The sequence below is a fragment of the Crocodylus porosus genome, unplaced genomic scaffold, assembly GCF_001723895.1.
Source record: "Crocodylus porosus isolate Cpor-Errol unplaced genomic scaffold, CroPor_comp1, whole genome shotgun sequence".
Taxonomy (NCBI): Eukaryota; Metazoa; Chordata; order Crocodylia; family Crocodylidae; genus Crocodylus; species Crocodylus porosus.
The window spans coordinates 112,999,433-113,024,855 of record NW_017728943.1 but is presented as its reverse complement, the minus strand read 5'-3'; the positions used below and the strand labels follow the sequence as shown (position 1 = coordinate 113,024,855).

The 25,423-nt window shown below is 43.1% G+C and overlaps 1 protein-coding gene across 2 annotated transcripts in view; it reads left to right on the top strand.

The window, feature by feature from the left end:
* The window catches only part of SYTL3 (synaptotagmin like 3), a 60,106-nt gene that overhangs the window by 3,650 nt on the left and 31,033 nt on the right, over positions 1–25,423 (top strand). Inside the window, exons 2-5 of one of the 2 annotated variants that reach the window (XM_019550018.1) lie at positions 5,051–5,665; positions 7,500–7,715; positions 14,098–14,162; positions 23,327–23,378. In XM_019550018.1, coding sequence (XP_019405563.1) covers positions 5,556–5,665; positions 7,500–7,715; positions 14,098–14,162; positions 23,327–23,378 — 443 coding nt within the window. In that variant the 5' untranslated portion in view covers positions 5,051–5,555. The remainder of the gene's footprint in view (positions 1–5,050; positions 5,666–7,499; positions 7,716–14,097; positions 14,163–23,326; positions 23,379–25,423) is intronic. The other variant, XM_019550020.1, reaches the window with a different exon arrangement.

The following is a 25,423-nucleotide window of genomic DNA, read 5'->3' as shown; positions in this document are numbered from 1 at the left end:
AGCACTACTTGTCTAAAATATGATAGAGCTAAGTCCAATCGACTTTGACATGCTGACTGTCAGAATGCATGTGCCAAGTGCTTAGCTTCACTGTCTGTAGCCTTTCTTCTACCAGTTGATCCATACTGGGTGCATCTACATGTGCAATTAATGCACAGAAAGCTTATTGCACAGTTAAATACTGTGCACTAAGCTTTCAGTGAGAGCACATCTACATGTGCACCCATCAGGAGCACAATTGCAGGACAGGGAAACACCTACTCTGCTCTCCTGCCATATGGCAGCCAAGAGGCACTCTAGGCTCCCAGAGGTGCCAGCCCCAGGCTGGCAGGAGACACTGGGATTAGGCCTGGGCTTCAGGGGACAGGGTCACAGCTGTTTCCCATGCAGGAAAGAGTCCCCTCCCCTACAGTTTTTTCCCAGTCCCCTGCCGCAGTTGGCCAGTAGGACAGGGACTGGAAAAGAGCTGCAAGAGAGGGACTCTTTCTCAGCTCCTGCCCCAGTTGGATGATTGAGGCAGGGGGCTGGGAAACAACTGCAAGGGAGGGGATTCTTTCCCAGCCACCTGGTCCAGTTGGCTGGTGGGGCAGCTGGCAGCAAGCCCTTGCTGCCAACTGCCCTGGACTGAGTGGAGGAATCCATGCCCAGATGGGGGCTCACTGCTAACTACTCCACTGGCAGGACAGCTCACAGCTGCCCCTGGCTGAGCAGGGAAGGAAGAACTCCCCCAGTCCTTGCACTGCTCCCGCCCCTGCAGGGGGGTCAGGAATCCCACAGCACTGGGACAGAAGAGGGCAGAGAGGGATCCGGTCCACATGCTTATCGGCTTCCAGCTTCTGGGGGGAAGCCAGGAGCTGAGCAGTGCCAGGACCAGGCCCCTGCTGGTGTGGCTGACCAGGAGCAAATTTGCTCCCGGTCAGCATCTACATTAGTCCTACTGTGCAGTATCTACTGCGCAGTTAGTTTAGTGACTATATTTATAGGTACTAGTTAATGGCACGTAAACTAATTTATTGCGCAGTAGGTTATGTGCATTATTACATGGTGACAGTTTACTGAGCAGTAAAACAGCTCATGTAGACATACCCACTCTGTTCCCAAAGCTAGGTTTACCAATTACACAGCTCTTTTGCACACAATAGTTTCTCATGGGCAGAATGCAATGTGTTTCTCTGGAGCTAGAGACAGGACTGGATGATGCCTAACCTATGACCCTATGGTTAGAGCACAGTCTTGGAAGAAGGAGATGCAGGTTCAAAGCCCTTTTGAACCTGGGTCTTTCACTTCCTGGATGAGTGTCCTAACTACTACTAACCTGTTGATTTAAAATTGGAGAAGGTTTACTTGTTCCACCTCTCTGGTAAGTATTCATGCCAGACAATTCTATTTTGCCAGAGGGTGACAAAGAATCTGAAACTGTGTCTAAGCACCAAAAATGGAACTTATTATTGTGTAACTGTGTTTAGATGCATACAGTTCATAGGAAATAGCCCTGTATGTCTCCCACAAGATCATTATTACAGTTTTACTGGGGACTAGGTACTAATGACTGCTTTGAATTTGCTGATCTCCATCTGATATGCCTTAGTAGGATTGACTGATGAAGCTGTAATTATGCTAGCTTTTGGAATTAATCCTGAAGAATTAGAAGTAATTGCTTGTGAATGCTGGAAGGACTTGAGACTGAGTGATACTTTTCCAGTATGTCCTTCAAAGTTTTGGCCTCTCTCTACATTTGTACTGACTTAAGCAGGGATTGAGCTTCTTAGAAACAATTCACCCAGTTGCAAGATCAGACTCTCCAAGGAAAGCCTCACAGAAATTACTAGGATGAAATATCAACTGGAGCAGAGATAGCATGGGCAGATGTAAGACTTTGAAAAGGTGGGTTCAGAAGGTGTGGCACATCATCATATATAACACAGTACCTATTTTTCTCCACTTAGAAACTAAATGCTAATATGCAAGGGGCCTAGGGATGTATTATTCAGTTTAAGATCAGAATGTGAACTGGTTTGTTAATTATATATTAAGTTTAAAAAACATAACACACTAGGCAAAAATAGTTGAAAGGTATAGTGTCATTAGTCCTGTAATCATTATAGTTAAATGTACTATAAATCTTATTCAGATTTATAAAACAAATTCTAACTTTCTTGAGTCCTTCCAATACTTCATTGTCAGTCATTTCTACACCTGAGCTAATATGACCACACCTGAGTTAAAGCTTTTAGCTAGAGCTAAAGAGCAGTCTGTAGGGCTGTGAAATAGAAGAGAGATATTACCAGAAATTAGGGTGGCCATCATAGAGGACATTCCAGTTTTCTGCTACTCTGTCCTCTATTGATACAAAACCCAACTCCTTTATGTCCTCTATGTTTCTCTTTAAGAGAAACATAGAGGACATAAAGCCATTCGGGTTGTATCAGTAGAAGACAGAAGACAACCACATTGTCCCCTGTAATGGCCACCGGACCAGGAATGGCCAACAGACAGCAAAATTAATGAAGAAAGGATAGTTGGAATACTGGAACATCAACACAATTAAAAGGGAGAATGGGCAGTTAACACCCATAGAGTGAAAAGAGATTAGCAGGAATCAGGGAGATGTCAATGAGCCATGAAGTCAGTTGACTCTTTCAACACTGTGTGAATAGAATTGCAGCAGCCCCTCTCAGGCAGCTAGTTTTAAAGTTTGGGTGGAGCAGGAATCACAGATGGGTGCAACTGCACCACTGCAGTGCCTTGGCTTTGCCCTAGAGACTCCTCCCTAGCTTGCTCTTGTGGCCATGAGGCTAAAGGCAGGCAAAACTGGGGAGCATCCAAACCCCAAGTCTTTGGGCTTGAGCCTGCACATAGGATGCCTGCCAAATGAGTTGGAAACATCTGAAGCCCCAGGTTGGGGTGGAGGATGTTTGCCGGTAGTAGGGCCACATATGGTTCTTGATTGTCTGATTTGGCTTGGAACACAACACATTTTCCTTAAATAAACCCAAACAAAAACCAAAATAAACAAAGCAAAAAAACCTGCCCTGAGAGGTAGCACAGTTCTTTAAAAGCATTCTGTTTTGTGCGAATAAGTTATTGCTGTGGCTTTTCAGGGTTTATAGCTGCTTATTCACTTCCTGTGATTGAGCAGAAAGCAAAGGATATAAAACATGATTACTCATATCTTTACCTCCTATGTTTCCACCGGAAACTCATGCATATCTTTTTTTGCTTTGCTTACTGTTTTATGTGGGACATTTTCATCTCTTATGTGTCTGTCAAAGAACTTTATCAAAGCACTATGAAAGGAAGGGTTTGCACAGATAAGCTGTAAATAAAGAACAGTGTCTTCTCCTGCCTACTTCTGCAGAATTAGATGGCTTAATTAGAGATAACCTGATAATATGGATGTAAGGTAAATCTTTGAGGTACATACAAGGCAATGCAATATTTGCTTAGGTTTGAAAATAAATTGGTAACCTGATTAACAAAAAATAGCATGTAATTAGGCCAGATCCTTAACTGCTGTCAATCAATGCAGCATCCTTAAATATTTCACTAGTTACATTCACTAGTGCAGATTTTTCAACCTGTGGGTCATGACCCAAAAGTGGGTCAGAAGAATGTATGAAAGGGTTATGAGCAAACTTTAAATATGGATCAACAAACTTAAAAAATGGATTCCCCTTTAAAGGAGAAAAACATGGGAACCTTTGGCTTTTCCCTTGCAGACTGGCAGAGTGCCAGCCTGCAAGAGGCTGCTTGGGGCTTCCCTTGCCCCACACACCCACCCCTGCCCCACACACTTGGGAGTTGGGGCCTGGGAGTAGGGGTTAGTAGCTAGGGAATGAGGGGCACTGGGTCAGGACTGGTCACTGATGTTTACAAATGGGTCCTGATACAAAAAACCACTGCACTAGTGGATGTATTAGTACTAGTGAAGGATCAGGCTTTCTCTATTTTTTTCCCAGAGTAAATACTCAAAAAATTACTCTTGTTTTATACATCCATACATAAACACACAATGTACAATATCAGATGTGGGTCAAAACTGGTTTGCTTGTAAAGTCACCTGAAGAATTCATGCCAAACCAACAATAGATTTTATAAACAAGTAGAAAAAGTGTAGTATAATTTTGTAAAATTCTCAACTATTCTGAATATAGTTCTGTAACTGTTTTTCTTCTGTGGGTGTAACCGTGGTATATAGTATTATTAAAAATAATTATGACAATAATGCATTTTTCTTTTATTCATTTTTTTGAAAGCTGTAGATATAAAGTCAATTTCTGCAATCCTTATTCAAGATAAACTCCTTCTGATTTGAGTGGTTACAACAGATGCAATAACTACTTTAGTACAATAGCAATTCAAATGTGTATTTGTTTAAACTAGTACTTTTTCATATTTCCTGCTTCTTGTACTTTTGTACATAACAAAATGATTGGTGTGGACTGAGAAACTGTCCTCTTGATTTTTTGTGTGTATGTGTTACAAATATAGCAGCACTGTTGTGTAGTGAAGTGTTTATCTAGCTTCAGCGGAAAGAAGTTAGGCAAAATTCAGATGACAGGTCCATTAGCTATTAAAACCTATAAATAATTCATAGAATAACTCCATGAGATATTTTTCTTTCTCCTTTTCCTAAAAGTCTATAGTGTTTTGTCACTACAAGAAGATGAGTTGAACAGCTTCTAACCAGCAAAGGAACATTTATGTCCATCAATATAGCTTTTCCAGTCAGGCCACAGGAGCAGTCTTTGAATTTTCTTGGAAGCATCTTTTATTGATTGCATTACTAACATTAAAACAATTTTTCCTCCCCAAGCCATTAAGGTGTTAGGCTAAGGATTAATGGAACCTGTAGTGCTCATGGTAAGTCTGTCTAAAGTATGGGTGTGTCCTATTAAATACCTCCAGTAAGTCTGAATCAGCATGTGAAAGGTATATCTGTGTAAAGTAGAATTTAATTTTCACAAGGTGAAAATTGCTCAGTTTCTATCATGGGGTGCTGAAAAAGAAAAATGGGGAAGAATAAGACATTTGCTTTATTTTTCTGCAGGTCCTGGACAAGATAATCTTTCATTCAAGTCACTTCCTACCAGGAAATTCGTAAAGTGAGAGGTCAAGTAAGACAAGCTGTTTTCCAGTATTTTGTGCTGTCGCTCTTTGCAAAGGCCTTCTCAGCCTACTAGCAAATAAAACCCTATCTGGGACCCTGCTTTGAGCTATTTTCAGTTTGGGAGCTATTCTCAGCAAAAAAGAACTTGAAGTACTTGCATGTGAAAGACAGTAGACTGCTCTGACCTTGCTAAATGAGTGTGTTCACTTCAGTAGGTGGCAAAGACACTTAGAAATAATGGTCTGCATGGAGATAGACTCTTTAATTTTTGTCTTCAAGAGTATGACACAGTAGAAATGCATCACCAATGAAATACAAGCACAGACACTTAAAAAACCCATAGGCCTGAGTGGCACATACTCCAGGAAGTACTAATATCTGTCAGCTTGGATAAAGTGAAGCTGCGTAGTTCAGGAGTCTTGAAAAGAAGTGAAGTTTGTGAAAAATGACTGTAGAATTGAATCTAAACTTCCTTAAAGAATTGGAGCAGGAGACTGTTTTGGAGGTTCTATACCGTGATCAGATGCTGAGAAAAGCGGATGAAGAAAGAATAAGGTATTATGCTTTTTCCCCCCTTTTGTTCTTTTTGCATTGTGCCATTCGTTGCTGTCTCTTCTAATCTTACCACTTTTCTAGCATGCTCTTGGCTACTGGTATTTTTTCCAGCTGAGAAAAATAACAGCGATTATAGCCTCTTCACTGTAGAATACTGGTGGGACCTGAACAAATACAACGCAGTGAATCATCTACTCCATGAATTTAGCTCTCAGCTTTTCTGGAAAAATCATGCCCCTCCAGGGATTACTCCCTCTGCAAAGAGTTTACAATTCATTTTTCTGTCATTGCATTCACTGGTGTGTAAGCTTATCCCCATTACAACAGAAGACTTCACAGATTGGCCTGTTTTAATTAATCACTGGTGTCAGGGTTCTGAACAGGGGATTTGGGAATCTCATCCTGAAGCTGAGCTAAATCTCATTTCTTATCAAATAAAGTGTATTCCAAGTGTGTTGCCTCTCCTACAATTTTCTGTCACCGGCATAGCAAATTTTATTTGCTAGGTGAAAAGTTTTATTTCCTCAACTTCACACAAATCTGCAATGTGAAGGCTGAGATAAAATCTCTGCCTGGCTTATTTTATTTCCTTTATATCAGGGGTCTGACAAGGAGCTTTGGCTGTTTGTACAGTACATTGTTGAGCAGCTTCCCCATATAAAACATACTATTTGTGTTGCTAATATTTACAAATGCAAGTCTTAAGTTCTCTAGCTCCAAACATATGAATGGTGAAACTTAAAATTTGATTTTTGTAAGCATTTGTCTGAGTAAAATCTGATTGCAAAGTGTCTATAGAAAGCAAATACTAAGAGACTGTAAGGAAAGGAAATTAATTCATTTTTAAATTTGAGCAATACATTACTCTTTTGTGGTAATTATGCCATTCTGCTTTACATAGTAGAATATTCTTCTAACAAAGGATTATGGCGTAACTAAATTTTAAATAGGTCAGGGAGCTCAGTGCTTGATGATTCTGACACTTCTAGAAGGCTATGAAAGGTAAGTAAAGGAAGCAAGATTTTTTTTAGGCATTTTGTTCTAAACTGCGTTTTAAAGCTGTATGTATTTTATTTGGTTTGACTTAGGTGGCACGTTCACTGAAGTTACTTATGGCAGTTCTCTCTCACAAGTCAGATTTTCAAAAGTACACACCCTTAGCCTCTCCTCCTTTTGCTTGTGTAACTTTGCAAGCAATTGTGCATTCATGCTGTATTTCTGGTGCACTATCATGGGTGCATATTGTCTGCAGGAGCAGAACCCCATGTTTGCTGGATGACAAGCAGGACTACCTGTACAGCATTATATTAAAAGTATCACGTGCAAGGCAACACATTTTCATCAGTGTCACCTTGAGTCCCCTACACTGTCAAGGTCCCGTTCTACAGAGCATCGTACAAGCACATAGCATAGACAACCCCTGCCCTGAAGATCGTTATTTCTCTGTTATGGCTATTTCAGATGTTTTGTTTGAATGCTTCTTTTAATGTTGTTTTTTGTTGGAGGTGGGGTGGGGGGAGGATTTATGCATTTTTGGGGACAGCCACAGACCCTCTGTAAGAAGGGAGGAGTGTGGGCTTGAAAATGACATTGCGGGGGTGGGGGGTTAGGAGGGCAATGGAGTGTCTCGTTTCTTATTTTGTGGGTTGTCTTTTATTATAAGCTGCCCTGAGGAGCTAAATGTAAATAATCAAAGCAAATAAAATATACATCTAAATAATAATAACAAATAGAGGCACTGATTTGGAAGTATGTTCCATAAAGGATTATCACTATGACATATCCTTCATATCAGCTTCTGATTATACTTATTTTTATTTGTCTTGGGGGTTAGGAAATTGAGAACACAGCTGCAGCAGCTTCGGTGGAAAGGAGCTAAAAATGCAAGCCACGAATATCAGGAGAGGTCTTGTGCTCGATGTCAGAAATCCTTGGGCCTTGTGATGAACAGAGGTGCAGTGTGCGATGGGTGCAGCCATCGAGTGTGCTCTGAGTGTCGTGTCTGTCTCAATCCCTACGTGTGGAAGTGCACCATCTGCTATGCTCATGGGTGAGAAACTGGATTGCTTTTGATAACCCATGGCCAGTTCTGTGTTTATCTCTTGATGCAAATCATGACTGAGGGAGCAAGGAAGTCTCCTGGATTGCTTTAATTATATAGGTTTCCCTTGATTTATGCAGTACATGAGTTCCCATAAAACTGTGAATACACTGAATTTGCATAAAGGGAACCCCATTTACAATGTAAGAAATAGTGGTATGTTCTCACAGCAGTGAGGGAGGGAAGGAGTAAGACTGGGACTAGGGAAGGGGGGTGGGAGGAGTGCGGCATAGCCCATTGGCCACTCAAGGGGCTGCAGCAGGGCATAAAGCGAAGGGAACTGTCAGTGGGTGTGGGGCACGGGACTGGGGGCTCTTACTGCTACATGCACCCCAGGAGGGCTGCAAGCTGGGGGGCTGCACCAGGCTCTTCCTTGGGGGGCGAGTGTCCCCAGATATGTATGCAGCATGAGAGCAGGTTGCTGCTGTGGGCTGGGGCCAGTGGTGGCACTGGGCTCTTCCTGACGCTCAGGGCAGGCGGCGGCACTGGGAGGGGGGCTGCTGCCACCCCAAAATTTGCTGTAGCCTTCCCTCTCCAATCTGCCCCTCTAGTGCCAGGAAGAGCCCAGTGCTGCCGCCAGAGCCTGGCTTTGGCCATTCCCAGTGCAGCTGCAGCAGGGGCTGAGGTGAGTGGGGTCCCGGCCCTTTCCCTTTCCCCCAGCAGACTTACCTGCTTGGGGCAGGGTGCCTATGCCAATTGCATAGGAGTGAATTTACCTCGCATATAATGAATTTTGGGTCTAAAAAGAGTCATTGCATAAGAGCAAATTCCCATGTACAGAACCCACATAAATCAAGGGAAACCTGTACTTAAGATACTGTTGGTAAGTATTGAGATCTTGTCACATCCCAGTCCCAGTGAAGTCTGTAAGAGCTTGACTTCAGTGGAACTCTGTTAATTCCCTTGTCTTTAGCAAAAACTAGTGAAATATATGACACTGATGGACCTGTACTTCAGCTCTTCCTGGGATTGTGAAACTAGGCAGGATTTGAAGTCGTTTAATTTTTATATAGAAATTATTTCACTGATTGCATTCTTCTCTGAGTTCATACTGAAGCCGTATCCTAGCAGTCTGGTGGTGGTATTGTGCTGCTAGAGGGATCATCTTTTATAGAACTGTTCCTGACTGCTTGCTAGCTATTCCTGTAGCTATAATATATTAATGTTAACCAATAGTATATATGTGTTAAAATATTTCGTTTAAATTTGAATGAGACCATTTTGGGGACAAGAATGTAAAGTCAGAACTTTACATTTATCAGTTTTCAAATGTATTACCTTCTTACTTTTGCTGCAAAATTCCAAATAAATGAACTGTAAGTCTTTTAATTTGCTTATTTAAATAATTGGAGTCATTGAAACATGATTAGAACTTGTGATTCCGTTCTTCCAGTATGGTTTTTAGAAACACCCCAGTCTTTGTTCAAGGAAATCTCTTATTTTTTTCATACTGTAGTTCTTGAAAAATTGTGCATCATCAGTGAGTGTTATTTACGTCAGAGCAGAGAGATGCTGCAAGGTTCTGTTCTTGATTAGGTATCGTTTGAACTTGTTAGTACAAGTCTGATTCAAAGTCGGTTGAGATGATGGCCGACTCTTTTCAAGGCTATACAGCTTGGGAGCTGGAAGAGCCATGTTTGGGTCTTCTGCAGTGAGGTGAGTTCTACTCAATGTCCCATATTTAAGAGGATGAGGAAAGATTTAGATGATTTAGAAATTTAGAATCCAGGTTTCAGAGATGCTGAGCATCCTTAATTCCAGTGAAGGAACTCACCTCTTAAAAAATCAGGACCTAAATACCTTGTTGTAGAGTCTTGATTGCTGGAGATGGTGTGTATTTTATGAAGAAAAGTATAGTGACTGGCTGTAAACTATTAGTTACAAAACTTACTGATGAATATTTGATAGCTGGTGTCATTTCATTATCTTCATCTTGGGTTTTTGGGGTTTTTTTGGTTAAACTCTGAATGCTGTTAGAATGTTTTTTTCCCTCACAATAAATTACTTATATCAGAAAGATCACTGAAGTTCTCCCCTCCCTACTCCAGTGGTACATACCAAGATTACCGTAGGAAAAAAACTTGATATATCAAACTGAGGACAAACAGTGATAAGAGTGCCACTAGATAGTGTTTCTGAAACTTCAAAAACAAAATGGAACTGTATCTCCCATGTTCTGAAACTAGATGAGTTCACTGATGTAAAGCCCAAGTAAACAAAATTCAGTGAGTTTACTGCTTTCATGACTTTGATCTGATGTGCTTATGTGAGTGAATAGATGGTCTCTTTTAACCTCTTGTGTGCCTTTTCTCTTTGTACATCTAAGAACAAGCTTCTCAAAAGCAATCCGAATAAGAGCCATGGATATGTTTTACCATAGGGCTATAGAGATGTCTCTGTTTGACAAAGGAATATGATTAGCCAGATTTGGAACTCACAAGCTGCTAGTTTTGTGTGGGGAAGGGCAGTTTAACTGAAATTGGGACTTGGCATGATATATGCTCATGAAACGTAAGTGGGGAGAGATGCATTTTGAAAAAGGCAGTAATAAAACCACAAAAATTGGCCAGGGGACTGGGAGGCAGTTGTATAACCTTAAACTACTCAATGCTTCTTGTTTGAAGCAAATGGATTAGATTTGAAGTTGACTGTGGTCATGAAAATCAATTTAAACTTTACAGGCTTGTTTTCTTTCTTGTATACTGTGGAACCCTGCAAAAAGGTGCTGCCTTTTTTGCATCACTGCACACAAACATGGTATCTTAGCAATCAACGTATACGTGTTGCATAAACAACGTGGCTAATAGCATGACATTTTGTCAGTGGTTTTATAAACTGTAATTTTTGCTTTGTTTACTTTCACAGCTATCTAAAAGTGAGGAAAAACAAAAACTAAAGCAATGGTTTTTTTGCACGTAAATTCTTTAGAGACAAAAAATGCCTTGTTGCAGTTTTGATCAATAATAATTCATGAATCCTTTCCCATGGAAAACTAGCTTCAGCCTTCTACTTTTGTACATATTCAGTTATTGTAAATCATGGCTTGCTGCTTTGCACCAGATCGGGAGAAATAAAGAAATGTGTATATGCCAGCGTATGCTAGTTCTGTAAGTCAGATGCCCACAAACCCTTGGTGATGGAACATTGGTTTACAGATTTAAAAGACTAAAAGAGAGGAAATTCTCCATGGCTGTTTAGAATCGAGGCACCCCTTGAAAAATGTCAGCTTTCAGTGTTCACAGCTAGGGACAGACATTCAAAAAGCACAAGCCTGAATTGATTCACTCTTTGCAGGTTAGTCTAAGCTGTGCAGTTTAAACTGATTAATAACTGGACAGACATACTCTGGTAACCAGGAAATGCAGGCACATTCCTGAAGTGGCTCAATGGTCAAGCCAGAAGTTGGTGGTGGTGGTGGTGGGGGATGCTAGAGCATGCCTGCCAGCCGCTGCCAAAGGGGAGGGAAGAGAGACACCCTCCAAGGCTCTTACACCTCCCTGCTGGAGCAGAGGTGGTGCCACCAGGCACCAGCCCAGGCTAGCACACAGGGGATGGGGAAAAAGTCCTCTCTCTGAAGCAAGCATGTACTGAACACAGCAATTTGCAAAACATACAACAGGGAACTACCAAAAATCTTTGCCTAAGCTGTGATACAGCCCAGTAAAACTCAGCATACACAGCTTAGTCTGACTTAAAATGTAAACTAGAAAGACAAGAATTAGTTTCACTAATCCTGAGTGCAAAGTGTCTCCTTACAGCCAGGCATTCAGAAAGGCTTTATCATGTAAATGTAGCTCTCTTCATTCTTTGGTGAAGCTGTTTGCAACTTCTCTTAACTCTTAATCAGCATGTGTGATGATTGTCAGTCTTTGCCAACATTTGCTGTTCCAGACACCTGGCCAAAGCCCCAGGGGTTCTGGGGGAGAGAGGGGACAGAGTGAGCAATTAACTCCTTCCCTGCCTGTTTGCAGGCAAGCCATGGAGATGTAGCTGGGGCTGGCAAGTGGCAGTTGAGGTTCACAGGGTTTGCCAGTGGAGGGGAGAGGGGATGGAGGAAGAAATTTGCCTCAGGGGCCATGGCAGGCTAGAGAGCAGGGGGAGCGGCCAGTCCTGCTGTGGAGCGGAGAGGCCTGCCCAGCCCAAGAGCATGCTGGGATGCTGAGGGTGTCTGGTTTATCTTAAACCAGCAAGGGGTCTGGGACAGACATTACATAAACCTGGTTGACCCAAATCAGTTAAGTCTGATACTGCATTCAACCAGGTCTACCTCAAACTGGTTTTGGCCATTTTCAGGCTTGTTTATGTGGAGTGAACATCTGTTCTGTTACAGATTTAAACCAGTTTCTGATCACTTAAACTGGTTTATGTGTAATGTCTGTCCCTAGCCCACTGGTTTTTTTAACTAAAGAAAAATAGCAGAGCAGTTCTTCAGTAGCAAAGAACTCCGCCCACAACAGGTCAGCTGTTTTTGACACTATGGATTCCTATTTGAAATCTCTGGGTTTATCTTGTAAATAATGTTTGCACACCTAACAGTGCTAACATTACATGGAACCCTGCAGCATCCTTGAAAGGATCTCAAGGCACCTCTGCGTGCCACAGCATCCAGTTGAAAATCAGTGCTGAGACATAAAAGGGGAACAAAGAGAGCTAGAGGAATATGGTGCATAAAGATGGCGCCACCAAAATTTTACTTCTGAAGTACCGGTGTAATCAGAGACATCAGTCAGTTACCACTATGTCGTGTTCTTAAATTGTAACATGCCAAGCTGCGCTCCTTCTAATATGAGAGAAAGGAATAACTGAAGTTTCCTGCATAGCTAATCTATTATGATGTAGTACAGGGCTTTAGAGCAGTGCCCAAGACAAGGTAGAGAAGGTTGTTTCAGTTCTCTCTCTCAGAATTTTCAAGCTCTGTTAATTAAAGTTAGGTACCAAAAATCTCTGGTTTGGCATGTAAGTAGCCTGATATCTGAAGAAGTGGAAATTTTTCCTTTCCATTTAGGGTCATAGAAGCTGTGTATATTTCATTCCTCTAAATATAGACTTTGTATAGACTTTACAGATAGCAGTTCAGAGATTAGGTCGGGTTAAAAAATGGCCCCCAATCTAAGGTACGTTAGGGGAGGGATGAATGGGATGGGGAGGCTAGTGTTGTTGTGGAGTCCATGGGGGAGTTGGGCTGACTATCTGCAGGAGGGAGGGAGTGCTAAAATTAGCCCAGTGCCAAGGGGTCAGGTAGGAAACGTGCAACTCTGGGGCTGGGGCCAGTGGCTGAGCTTTTCCAATCTCAGGGCTGTGCTGGGAAAGTGTGCAGAAGTTCAGTTAGATCTGTCTAGCCATACCCAATCTAACTTACTGCACTTCCAAGGAACAGTTAAATTAGATTGGTTCAGCCATTTTTGACTGATCTAATCTTCCTGGAACAGTTTGTACTTGCACTTACTAATCAGGTCAATCTAAGGTCTGCATGTGGATGATCTAAGTTAGATGGAACGGTCATTTTTAATGTGATCTAACCTCCATGTACCCACAAAGTTGCTTAGAAATGGACCCTAAGGTGAGACAGTGTCCTACAAACTCTCTGACTTACTGTCAAATAGAGTGAGTGGCTACCCCAGGGCTATTTTTCTCTGGCCTTTGTGGATTTCAGAATTGTTTATCGCTTAGTTGAAAGATGCATGTTATTTTTTTCTTATTTTGAGAGTCTGTTCTTATGTTGATTGCATACTCAGTGAAGCATCACCCTTATAAGATTCTGAATCTGGTGACTGACATCGACCTCTCCATAAAGGAAAGCTTAAGATGAAGGATAGGCTGTGGTACCAGCCCATTCATATCAATGATGAGAAGACACATTCCTTCCTTCTCTAGAACTATGGACCTGCCATTTGGCATGTGCTCCCATGTAGCCATTTTAAATTTCACTAAAGAGCATGCACTTCAGCATTGTCCATTTTCACTTATTTGAGCTAGGTTATGACTGGAGGCAAAGATACATCCAAATGTGCTTTGCCTGAGTTTGTACAGCAAATTGGATGCAGAACTGGGAATGGAACCCAGGACTCCTTGACCTCCAAATGGTTGCTCTGCATGCTATTTTAGACTTCCTGCAGAATAATTCCCACATGGAGAATGAAGTTGACCATTTGCCCCCATGCCCTCAGTGGAGACTTCTGTAAGATGTTAGTTGTACTGAACGATTAATCTTATTTCTTGTGATTTGTTAAATAGACACTTATTCTTTTGTCTCAAGCACACACAATTAAATATGAAAATATATATTGTAAACTGCATAGAGAAGGTTCAAGTGTCTGCTGTTGTTTTTCAGAACCATGAAGGTAAAAACTGGTGAATGGTTCTTTGAGGAACGAGCGAAGAAATTCCCAGGTGAAGGTAAATCACCCACCCAGACAACAAACAAACTCCTGTGCAGTATGTAGCCCTTACGGAAGTAAAAACAATCCAAGTCCTTACCATGTCATTCTGTTTCATTTTCCAACTGGTGGAAGAAAAGTGTAAAATAAAGACAGCATTTTGTGGTGTAGGTTCAGTGTGTAGAAGACTGCAGAATGCATGTCTTTTTGTTTCTAGCAGAAACCAGATAATATATTTGAAAGCACAAAGCAATTTGGCTGGATAATATGAAAAATTTGAACCATATCAACTTGAACAAGATGACACAAGCTGTGAGCACCAAATAAGGATACCGCTTGACAGTAATATGAAATACAGTGGCATGTGAAATAACCATACAAGCACTACAATATGTGGACAGAAATTACATGATTCAATCTCCATTAAAATTAATGGCAAAGCTTCCATTTAATTTAGTGGTGCAGGCTATGAGATAGACACTCAGGGCCCTTTTACCCGCAGTGGGGCCACCAAGGACCAGAGGAAGTGGGAGAGGAAGGAGATGCATGCCTATCCAGCTGTATTACCTCCCTGGATCTGCTCGTTTGAGTTTGCAAATGGGAGTTTGCAGTGCACTCTGTCCAACCTGTAGCTGAGTTGAAGCAATTCCTCACTTTTTCCAGTATGGGACACTCACTGTTTTAAACTAATAGTGACTTTGAAAATAAGAAGGGATTGTACATAGGGGAAACCAAGAACCCGTGGACCCTAACTACCTCCTTTATGATAAGGGGGGTTGGGCTGGAAGGCACCCTTTCGAGCACGATTGCCTTTTGCCTTCTGTTTGCCCAGGAGGATGTTTATGACTGGAAAAGTAAAAGGCTGTCATATAAGTGTAGGGTCATAGGAAAGTAGGGCTGGAAGGAACCTCACAAGAACATCTAGTCCAGGCCTTGCTCAAGGCAGGATCATCCCTGACAATACTGTCTCAGTCTGTCTCACCTGCTCTTGAAATCTTCCAAGAATGGAGATTCCACAACTAAGTAGCCTGTTCCAGTGCTTGACTGTCCTCATCAGAAAGTTGCAGCTTAAATTTCCCCTGCTGAAGCTTGAAGCCATTGCTTCTTATCCTGTCACATATGGTCACAAAGAAAAACCCATCTCCATCCTCTCTATATTTACCCTTCAAGTATTTGAAAACCGTTATCAAATCTCCCTCTCAGTCTTCTCTTTTCCAGGCTACATAACCTTAGTTCTTTCAGATTTTCCTCATAAGTCTTGCCACCGAGGCCCCTAATAATTGTCTTTGCTCCGTGCTACCCCATTTCTAAACTCTCCACATCCTTTTTGAAGTGTGGGGCTCAAAACTGGACACAGTACTTGGGGTGAGGTCTTGCCAGTGACAGTCTTGTTAAGATAACGCAGTATACTCTTGGCTTTTTTGCAACAAGAGGGCACTGTTGCTCCTAGTCAGCTTATTGTCTATTATAATTTCCAGGTACTTCTCTGTAGTACTGCAGCCTAATCACTCATTCCCTCATCTGTATGTATGTATGTGATTATTCTGTTCCAAAGTGCAGGCCTTTGCACTTGTCCTGGTTGACTCTCATCTGAGAGATTGCAGACCATTTCTCCAGGTCATTCTGGATCTTATTTGTACTCTTCAGAATGTCTGCAACACTACCCATTTTGGTGTCATCCAAAAATTTGCTAAGCATGCACTTGATCTCATCATCCAAATAATTAATGAAGATATTAAACAATAATGGACCTAGGATAGAGCCCCTTGGAAATCCTATTTGGAATCATAGAAAGTTAGGGTTGAAAGGGAACTCAGGAGGTCATTTAGTTCAACCCCCTGCTCAAAGCAGGACCATCCACAACTAGATCATCCCAGCCAAAGCTTTTTCTAGCCAGGTCTTAAAAATTTCTTAGGATGGAGCTTCCACCACCTCTCTGGGTAACCTGTTCCAGTATTTTACTACCCTCCTAGTGAGAAAATTCTTCCTAATATCTAACCTAAACTTCCCTTGCTGCAACTTGAAACCATTGCTGCTTGTTCTGTCATCTGCCACCACTGAGAACAGTTTAACTCCATCCTCTTTCAAACCACCCTTCAGGGAGTTGAAGGCTACCCCTCTCACTCTTTGTCTTCTCCAGATTAAATAAGCCCAGTTTCCTCAGCCTCCCCTCAGAAGTCATGTGCTCCAGTCCCCTCACCATTTTTGTTGCCTTCCGCTGGACTTTCTGCACATCCTTTCTGTAGAAAACACAATACTCCATATGTAGCCTCACCAGTGCTGAATAGAAGGGAATACTCACTTCCCTTGACCTGCTGGCACCACACCTACCAGTGTAGCCAGATATGCTGTTAGCTTTCTTCACAACAAGGGCACACTGTTGGCTCATATTCAGCTTATTGTCCACTGTAACCGCCAGGTCCTTTTCTGCAGAGCTGCAGTCCGGCCAGTCAGCCCCTAGCCTGTACCAGTGCATGGGATTGTTTTGTCCTAAGTGCAGGACTTTGCACTTGTCCTTGTTCAATCTCATGAGATTCCTTTTGGCCCAGTCCTCCAATTCGTCTAGGTCCCTCTGAAGCTTAGCCATACCCTTCAGCATATCTATTACTCCCCACAGCTAGGGAACAGACTTGCTGAGGGTGCACTCTATGCCATCTTCCAGGTTGTTGATGAAGACATTGAACAAAAGGGGCAAGATCCTAGAAAAGATTATCAAAGAGACCATTCTCAATAGACTGAGTGATGGCAAAATCCTGAAGGATAGCCAGCATGGGTTTGTTGCGGGTAGGTCTTTCTTGACCAATCTCATTTCCTTCTACGACCAGGTGACCTATCACCTGGACAAGGGGGAAGAGATTGATGTCATATATCTTGACTTTAAAAAAGCCTTTGATCTGGTATCCCATGATCACCTTTTAGCAAAACTGGCCAACTGCGGCCTCAGCTTCACCACGGTCCACTGGCTAGGGAATTGGCTCCGTGGTCAGACCCAGAGGGTGATGGTTGATGGGAATCAGTCGTCATGGTGCACTGCGACCAGTGGAATCCCTCAAGGCTCTGTCCTTGGGCCTATAATATTCAACATCTTCATTAATGATGTGAACACTGGTGTCAGAAATGGACTGGCCAAATTTACCCCAAAGTTTGGTGTCGTTGGCAAAGCATACACACCTGAGGACAGGAGGGTGATCCAGGCTGACCTTGACAGGTTCTGGAAACGGGCAGATGAGACCCTGATGGTGTTTAACACTGAAAAATGCAAGGTTCTCCACCTTGGGAAGAAAAGCTTACAGCATCCTTATAGACTTGGCAGTGCTACACTGGCTAGCACTACGGACGAAAGGGACTTGGGGGTCAGGATTGACCATAAGATGAACATGAGCTTTCAGTGTGATGCTGTGGTTAGTAAAGTGAACAAAATGCTAACTTGCATCCATAGATGCTTCTCAAGGAAATCCCAGGATGTCATTCTCCTGTTGTACTTGGCCTCGGTGAGGCTGCAGCTGGAGTACTGCATCCAGTTTTGGGCTCCACAATTCAAAAAGGATGTGGAGGAGAAGCTTGAGAGAGTCCAGAGGAGAGCCATGTGCATGATCAGAGGTCAGGAAAACAGGCCTTATGACAACAGGCTGAGAGTTATGGGACTCTTCAGCCTGGAAAAGCTCGGGCTCAGGGGTGATCTCGTGCCACCTATAAGTTTATCAGGGGTGTTCACCAGGATCTGGGGGAATGTTTGTTCACCAGAGCACCCCAAGGGATGACAAGATCAAATAGTCACAAACTCCTCCATGACCATTTCAGGCTGGACATAAGGAAGAACTTCTTTACTGTCTGAGCCCCCAGGTTTTGGAATAGACTGCCGCCAGAGGTGGTTCAAGCCCTTACTTTGAACACCTCCAAGAGACATTTTGACGCTTATCTTGCTGGGATCCTTTGACCCCTGCTGACTTCCTGCCTCTGGGGCAGGGGGCTGGACTCGAAGATCTTCCAAGGTCCCTTCCAGCCCTAATGTCTATGAACTCTATGAAAAACTGGCCCCAGGACTGACCCCTGGGGCACTCCACTTAATACTGACTGCCAACTAGAGATCGAGCCATTAATTACTACTCTCTGAGCCCAAAGCTCCAGCCAGTTTTCTATCCACCTTACGGTCAATTTATCCAGCCCATATTTCCTTAGTTTGCCTGTGAAAATGTTGTGGGATTTCATAGATTTCATAGACATTAGGGCTGGAAGGGACCTCGGGAGATCATCGAGTCCAGCCCCCTGCCCAAAGGGCAGGAAGTCAGCTGGGGTCATAGGATCCTAGCAAGATAAGTATCCAATTTACTCTTGAAGAGACCATATCAAAATCATTGTGTCACAGAGCGGGGTCCTAGGGGTGGCCATGATTTCCCCTAGCGCCCCTTTACCATGTCAAGTTTGCCTCAAAGCACCCTCAAGTCTTGTCTGCCACGTCTCTGATGTTATGGTATAATAGGGAGGCTGCCTATCTGTCCTCTTGAACACAGTTTTCTGTTGTACCTTGGCCCCATTCTGTCATGGGGTCTCAGTACACCCCAGCCTTATGGGCTGTGCGTGGCTCCAACCACCCCTTTACCACGCCCCAAGCCTTGCAGATGGTACCGACGTTGTTTGGTCTGGGCCTTGTTGTAATGTGGCTCCCTTGTCCTTCCCTGGGCCCTCTGCAGCCCTGTCTGGCTCTGCGCCTTTCTGGCGCTCGGGCTCTCCGCAGCCCTGTCTGGCTCTGCACCCCCACTGGTGCTTGGGCTCTCCGTGGCCCTTGTCTTGCACGCGCCCCACAGGCGCTCTGGCTTTCCGTGGCCCCTGTCTGGAGGCTTCTTGCTCTTCCCCCTTTTGCCTGGGGCTGGGGTCAGTGCACCCCAAAATGCTGCACTCTCTCTGGCGCCAGGGTCCCCACACTACTGTGGATTCCCTATGAGGCCTCCTTCAACCCCTAATAGTGTCACCCAAACAACCAGTGTTTTACACAACAAGAAACATAACATAAGCCCCTGGGCTGTGACATAACATCAAGCTGCTGGGCTATAACGTTATTCCTGCCACATCGGGGTGCTCTGTCCTTCCCCCAGTCTTGGAGCTGTACCTGCAGTCTGGCCTCTTCCCTCTGCTTGCTATGGGAGAGCTCCTTCCCCCATGGCTGCTAACAAGGAACTGCCAGCCTGGCTTCAGCCCTGGGGTTTGTGCACGCCAGGCCCTGCCCCTTCCGGTCAGCTGACTGCTGGCAGGTGTGGGCCACTGTTCACTTCGGTTACCCTGGCAACCAGCAGCTGGGCTCCTTACTTACTGCTAGGGCTCTTTCCCTAGCAATTTCCACTCTTCATAGGAGCAGGGCACCTATGTGCTCTGTGACACACCTCCCCTCTTTATAGGAGCAGAGCACCAAAGTGCTCTGCGACACATCGCTTAAGAAATATTTACCACATCCACTGGTCTCCTTGTGCCCACGGAGCCAGTGATCTTATCATAGAAGGCAATCAGGTTGATCAGGCATGACTTGCTCTTGGTGAAGCCATGCTGCCTGTTCCTAATCAACCTCTTCTCCAAGTGCTTCAGGATGGATTCATTGAGGATCTGCAAAGTTGACTGGTTTGTAGTTCCCTGGATCCTCCTATTTCCCTTTCTTAAATATAGGTACTATGTTTACCTTTTTCCAATTATCCAGGACCTCTCCTGATCACCATGAGTTTGCAAAGTTGATGGTCAGTGGCTCTGCAGTCATGTCAGCCAACTCCCTCCACACCCTCAGATGCATCTCTATCAGCCCCAAGGACTTGTATAAGTCCAGCTTTTTAAAATAGTCCTTACCCTGTTCTTTCACCACTGTTGGCTGGTCATTTCCTCCCCAAACTTTGCTGCCAGGTGCAGTAGTCTGGGAGCTGTCCTTCCCTGTGAAGACTGAGATAAAAAAGGCTTTGAGTACTTCAGCCTTTTCTGCATCCTCTGTCACAAGGTTGCCTCCCCATTCAGTAACTGACCCAAATTTTCCCTGAGCCTCCTCTTGCTACTGACAAACTTGTAGAAACCCTTCTTGGTACTCTTCAGATTTCTTGCTAGCTGCAACTCCAATTGTGCTTTGGCCTTCCTGACTTCATCTTTGCATGCCTGAGCAATACTTTTATACTCCTCCCTGGTTGTTTGTCAAGTTTCCACTTCCTATAAACTTTCTTTTTGTGATTTAATTTACTGAAGAGTTCCCTGCTAAGCCAAGCTGGTCTTCTGCCATACTTACTAGTCTTTCTGCACATTGGGATGTTTCGTTCCTATGCTCTCAGTATGGCTTCTTTAAAGTACAGGCAACTCTCCTGGACTCCTCTCCCCGTCAAACTGGCTTTCCAGGAGATCCTGCCTATGAGTTCCCTGAGTCAAAGTCAGCTTTTCTAACAGTCCAGAGTCCTGGACTGCTGCTCTCCATCCTTTCTTTTATCGGGATCCTGAACTCAGTCTCCTTGTGGTCACTGCTGCCCAAGTCCCATCCACTTCTACATTCCCCACCAATTCTTCCCTCTTTGTGAGCAGCAGGTCGAGAAGAGCACGACCCCTAGTTGGCTTTTCCAGCGCTTGCACCAGGAAGTTGTCCCTAGCACTCTCCAAAACATTCTTGTATTGCCTGCGCACTGCTGTATTGCCCTCCCAGCAGATGTCAGGGTGATTGAAGTCCCCCATAAGAGCCACGGCTTGTGATTGGGAAACTTCCGCTAGCTGTTTGAAGAAAGCCTTGTCCACCTCATCCTCCTGATCTGGTGGCCTATAGCAGACCCCCACCACAACACCATCCTTATTGTTCTCCCTATTGCTCTGACCCTAATCCAGAGACTTTCAACAGGCCTGTCTCCAGTTTCATACTGGAGCTCTGAGCAATCATACAGCTCTTTTCCATAAACTGCAACTCCTCCTCTTCTCCCGTACCTGTTCTTCCTGAATAGTTTGTACCCACCCATGAGTGCTCCAGTCATGCGAGCTTCCACCAAGTCTGTGTTATTCCAGTCATGTCATAGTGTCGTGACTGTGCAAGGACTTCCAAGTCTTTCTGCTTGCTTCCCAGGCTCCGTGCATTCCTGTACAGACACCTGAGGTAACTAGTCTATTGCCCTGATTTCTCAGGAAGTATGAGAACACCTCCCCTATTGCCCCTTCGAACTTACTCTTCATCCAGGTCACCCATTTCCCCACTTACCCCAGGGCTTTGGTCTCCATCCCCCAGTGAACCTAGTTTATCTCCTCCCAAATTGAGCCATTGATGACTACTTATTGAGCATGATTTTTTCCCTCAACAAGTTATGTATCCACCGTTGTCTAGTCTGTATTTCCTTAGTTTGTTAACAAGAATGTCACAAGACAGGTGATCTTTGAAAGAACAGGCATTCTTTGAAAGCTGCCGTCTGGCAAAATTAAAAAAACAAAAACAAAAAACCCTGAGCAATAGTACTTCTTCTTGCTAAAAAAATAATCCAGAGGTTATTTGTAGATGCCACTAAATCCCCTACTGGACAATTTGCACTTTCCCAGTTTAAGAAGGTGAATCAACCTGCGCTGTTCAAGGCAATGGAGTTTGATAGTATTATGCTTTGATCTCATTTTTTCTTCAAAGGACGTTTGTTGAGGCTAATTCTAACAATCTGTCCGAAATCCAAGGATAAGTATCTTCTGTTGTTCCCAGAGATGGGACCTGATCTTACAAAGTATGAAACTGACAGGAGTTGAAGATATTCAGCATCTTGTATGATTTTATCTTTGTAGATATTTGAAACTCTGCGTTATACTTAGAAATCTTCCAAGCCTGTAGAAAAGAGTGCCCTCTTTTGGCTTGATAATGTAATGCAAATTAGGTGCTTGCTTGCTATATAATATGGTGAATTGATTAGCACGTACTGCATCTTTTACCATATTGGAGACTTTAAAAAGTTATACTCTTATGCCAATACTTCTATTAATGTTTTTAACACTGAACTATGATTTAAGCAACCCCTTTTCATAAAAAATGATAGGCTGCTTTTACTAAATAATAAATTGGTAGGCTAAAAAGTAATTTCAGGCATTAATAAATCAAGATACTAGGCATTACTCATTGATAATAGTCATTGATTGTCAAAACTGCATTATACCAAGAGCACTTGTTAAGTATTATGACATGAAGAAAAATTACTGCTGTTTATTACCAACATCAAGCCCTCATGTTTAAAGTTGATTTATGTTATATATAATTATTTTTAATGATGCAACTTTTGCAAAACAAAGCACAATAATACTGTAAAGCTGCATTATTGGTTACATGCTGATAATATTAAGCGAGATCTAGCAATAACTTTGAGCCAATTATTTTCAGTTTCCCATTTATTATATACACTTAGCCCTTTTCTGTTTTTTCATTATTCATGAACAGTTTGTAATTTTTATTTAATTTGTTTGTGACCAAACAAATATTTGCAGTTGTTTTTTGTCTTGTGATTGGTCCCATAAATCGTGCAATTGTTTCTGCTCTGTGATTGGGTGAGCTAACTGACCAGAGTGTTTGGGATTTATTTGTGCATATTTATACTTGTTCAAACCTACTGTGTGAAAAACTAAAACAGCCTTATAAAAAGTGAACAGGCTTCTAGCATGAATGCTCCAGTAAGCCGTGTTAGTCTCAAGCCAGGCAGAGGGTACCTTATAGGTTAATTCAAAGAAGCATAGGCTTTCACAGACAAAATCCTACTTTGGCATACTTTGTAGTATCTGATTAAAGCAAGCTTTTAGTCTTTTATTGAGTTTGTGGTTTACAGGTCAAAATTACTTCCATTCAGTGGCCTAGTCCATGACCAATGTGCTAACCAGGTCCCAGTAAATCCTCAGACTGCTAGGCCCACTGTCTAGCAATTGCTGGAGATCATTTATCTGACTTTGAGATTAATATTGTTACTAAAATATCTCTGAGGAGAGGATGAGCTAAATTAATACTACAGGGTTTTTTTTGGCATAGATGGGATTTAAGTGTGCTTGGGGGTTGTGCTGCCAATTGCAAGAGGTAAATCTCATAACAGTTTGAATATGCATGAACTTCTGGAAATTTAGCCCATTGCCTGAAAGCACTCTGTATCTGAAAAGTGTTATAGTATCACTATTAGGGTTATTGCTACTAACTACTGTGTTTGTGAGTCAGTCTTTTTTTTTCCTTTATAGGTAGACGTGAAACAATTGGGGCAAAGCTCTTGAAATCCTATCAAAAACTGAGGTAAGACATGGAGAACAAAATGTCCTAGGACTCTGAGACTATTGTATTATATAAAACAGCCAACAGCTTAAGTTTTCTGATTCCTAAAACAGCATATCTAAAGATTAATAAAACTTGGAATCAAGCTAAGTAATATCGTAGAAAGTGTGACCCCTTTTTTTGGTCTTTGTGCACCCTAGTGAAAAGACCCAGACTAGGGACAGAAATTACACACAAACCATGATTGAAAGCTACACACAAGTGATTGGAAACTGGTTCAGATCTGTAACACCACAGATGTTCAGTGCACATACACCACTTTCAAAATGGTCAAAACCAGTTTAAGATAAGCCTAGATGGATGTAGTATCAGAATTAACTGATTTAGGTTAAATCAGTTTATTGAACTTCTATCCCAGATCCCCTCCAGATTCAAGGTAATTTACAGTCCCCCAGCATCTGAGCATGCTTTGCACCTCCCTCACAAATCCCCCTTGCAGCGTGGGCGGGCTAGGCTTGGCCCAAGCTGTCTGCTTCAACCAAGCAGGGAGGCATATTCTAGTACCCCCTGGCTTCTGGCCTGAGCCACTGCAGGCATTTGGCTACATTTCCGGAATCAAAAGTGAATGTCTGTTCACTTGCTTATCAGTTAAATCTACACAGCTTAAATTAACCTGTGAAAATTGAATCAATTCAGCCTCAGACTTTTTGACTGTCTGTACTTAGCCACAGTGAACAGTAGAAAGAATCCTATTTTAGCTAAAGCGTTTCCTTCCTTTAATTTTGGGAAATGGTGGTAATTATTATTTTTTTTGTCATGATCTACTTTTATGTTTACAGCTTATATTGAAATGACTGGGGTCCAAAATAATAATTAAGACAGACAATAAAGGTACAGGCACTCAGTAACCTAGCTGGAGAGATTTTTGCCTGTTGTTAGTTTTAGAATAAATATTTGATAGGAGTGTCTGTATTTGTTAAGGTTTATCAGTGTGTGCCAAGCATGTGAGCATACTAGTTGATTTCAAGCAAGTACTGTGTTAAATTGGGGCACTGCCCTGTTGAAATTAGAACTAATAATATGTGTATAAAGGAACCACTATATTAATCCCATATAATGTATGTGTAACAGGGCGGCCTCCTCAGGGTCAGTCTACTGGTGGCCCCGCCTACCTGTTATGGGCCAACCGCCCGCCTTCTCTCCTACCATGCGTTGTTAATTAATTGTTGTTAATTAAGCGGGAGGCTGCCCATTGTATGCCCTGATGCCAGGGGGCGCTATCTGCAGCTCTGTTCCTTCCCTACACTGCAGCCCAAGCCTCGCAGGTGGTATTTGTAAATTCCTCTTTATGTTGGGATCTTGGCCATGGTGGGCTTACCCCTTTTTTTTTCTAGCTAGGCCTGTGAGTCAAAAAAACCCACTAATCAGGGTTTGACTCCCAGGCTGTAGCTCTCAAAAAAACCGCCTCAGGCTCCGGCCCCTCTGTGGTGCTGGGGTCAGCTCACCTCCAAGTATTGTGCCCTCTCTAGCACTAGGGTCAGCTCACCCCTGAATATTGCCCCCTCTCTGGTGCTGGGGTGCCCACACTGGAGTGGGCCCCTAATGAGGCCTCCTCCTTCCCCAAATAGCCTCACCCAAACCATCAGTGTTCATAGAATCATAGGAGTAGGGTTGGAAGGGACCTTGTAGCTCTTCAAGTCTGACCCCCTGCCTGGGCAGGAGAAAAACTGGGCTCAAATGAGTCCAGCCAGATAGGCATCAAGCCTCTTCTTAAAGATCCCCAGGGTAGGAGCCAGCACCACTTCCCTAGGAAGTTGGCTCCAGCTCCTAGCTGCCCTAACTGTGAAGTAGTTCTTGCGGATGTCTAATCTAAACCTCCTCTCTAATAATTTGTGTCCATTGTTCCTTGTCATGCCAGGGGGCACTAGGGGAAACAGTGTCTCCCCCAAACCCTTCTGGTCCCCCCTAGTGAGTTTATAGACAGTCACCATGTCCCCTCTCAGCCTTCTCTGGTGAGGGCTGAACAGGTTTAGGTCCCGCAGTCTTTCAATGTAGGGTCTGCCCTG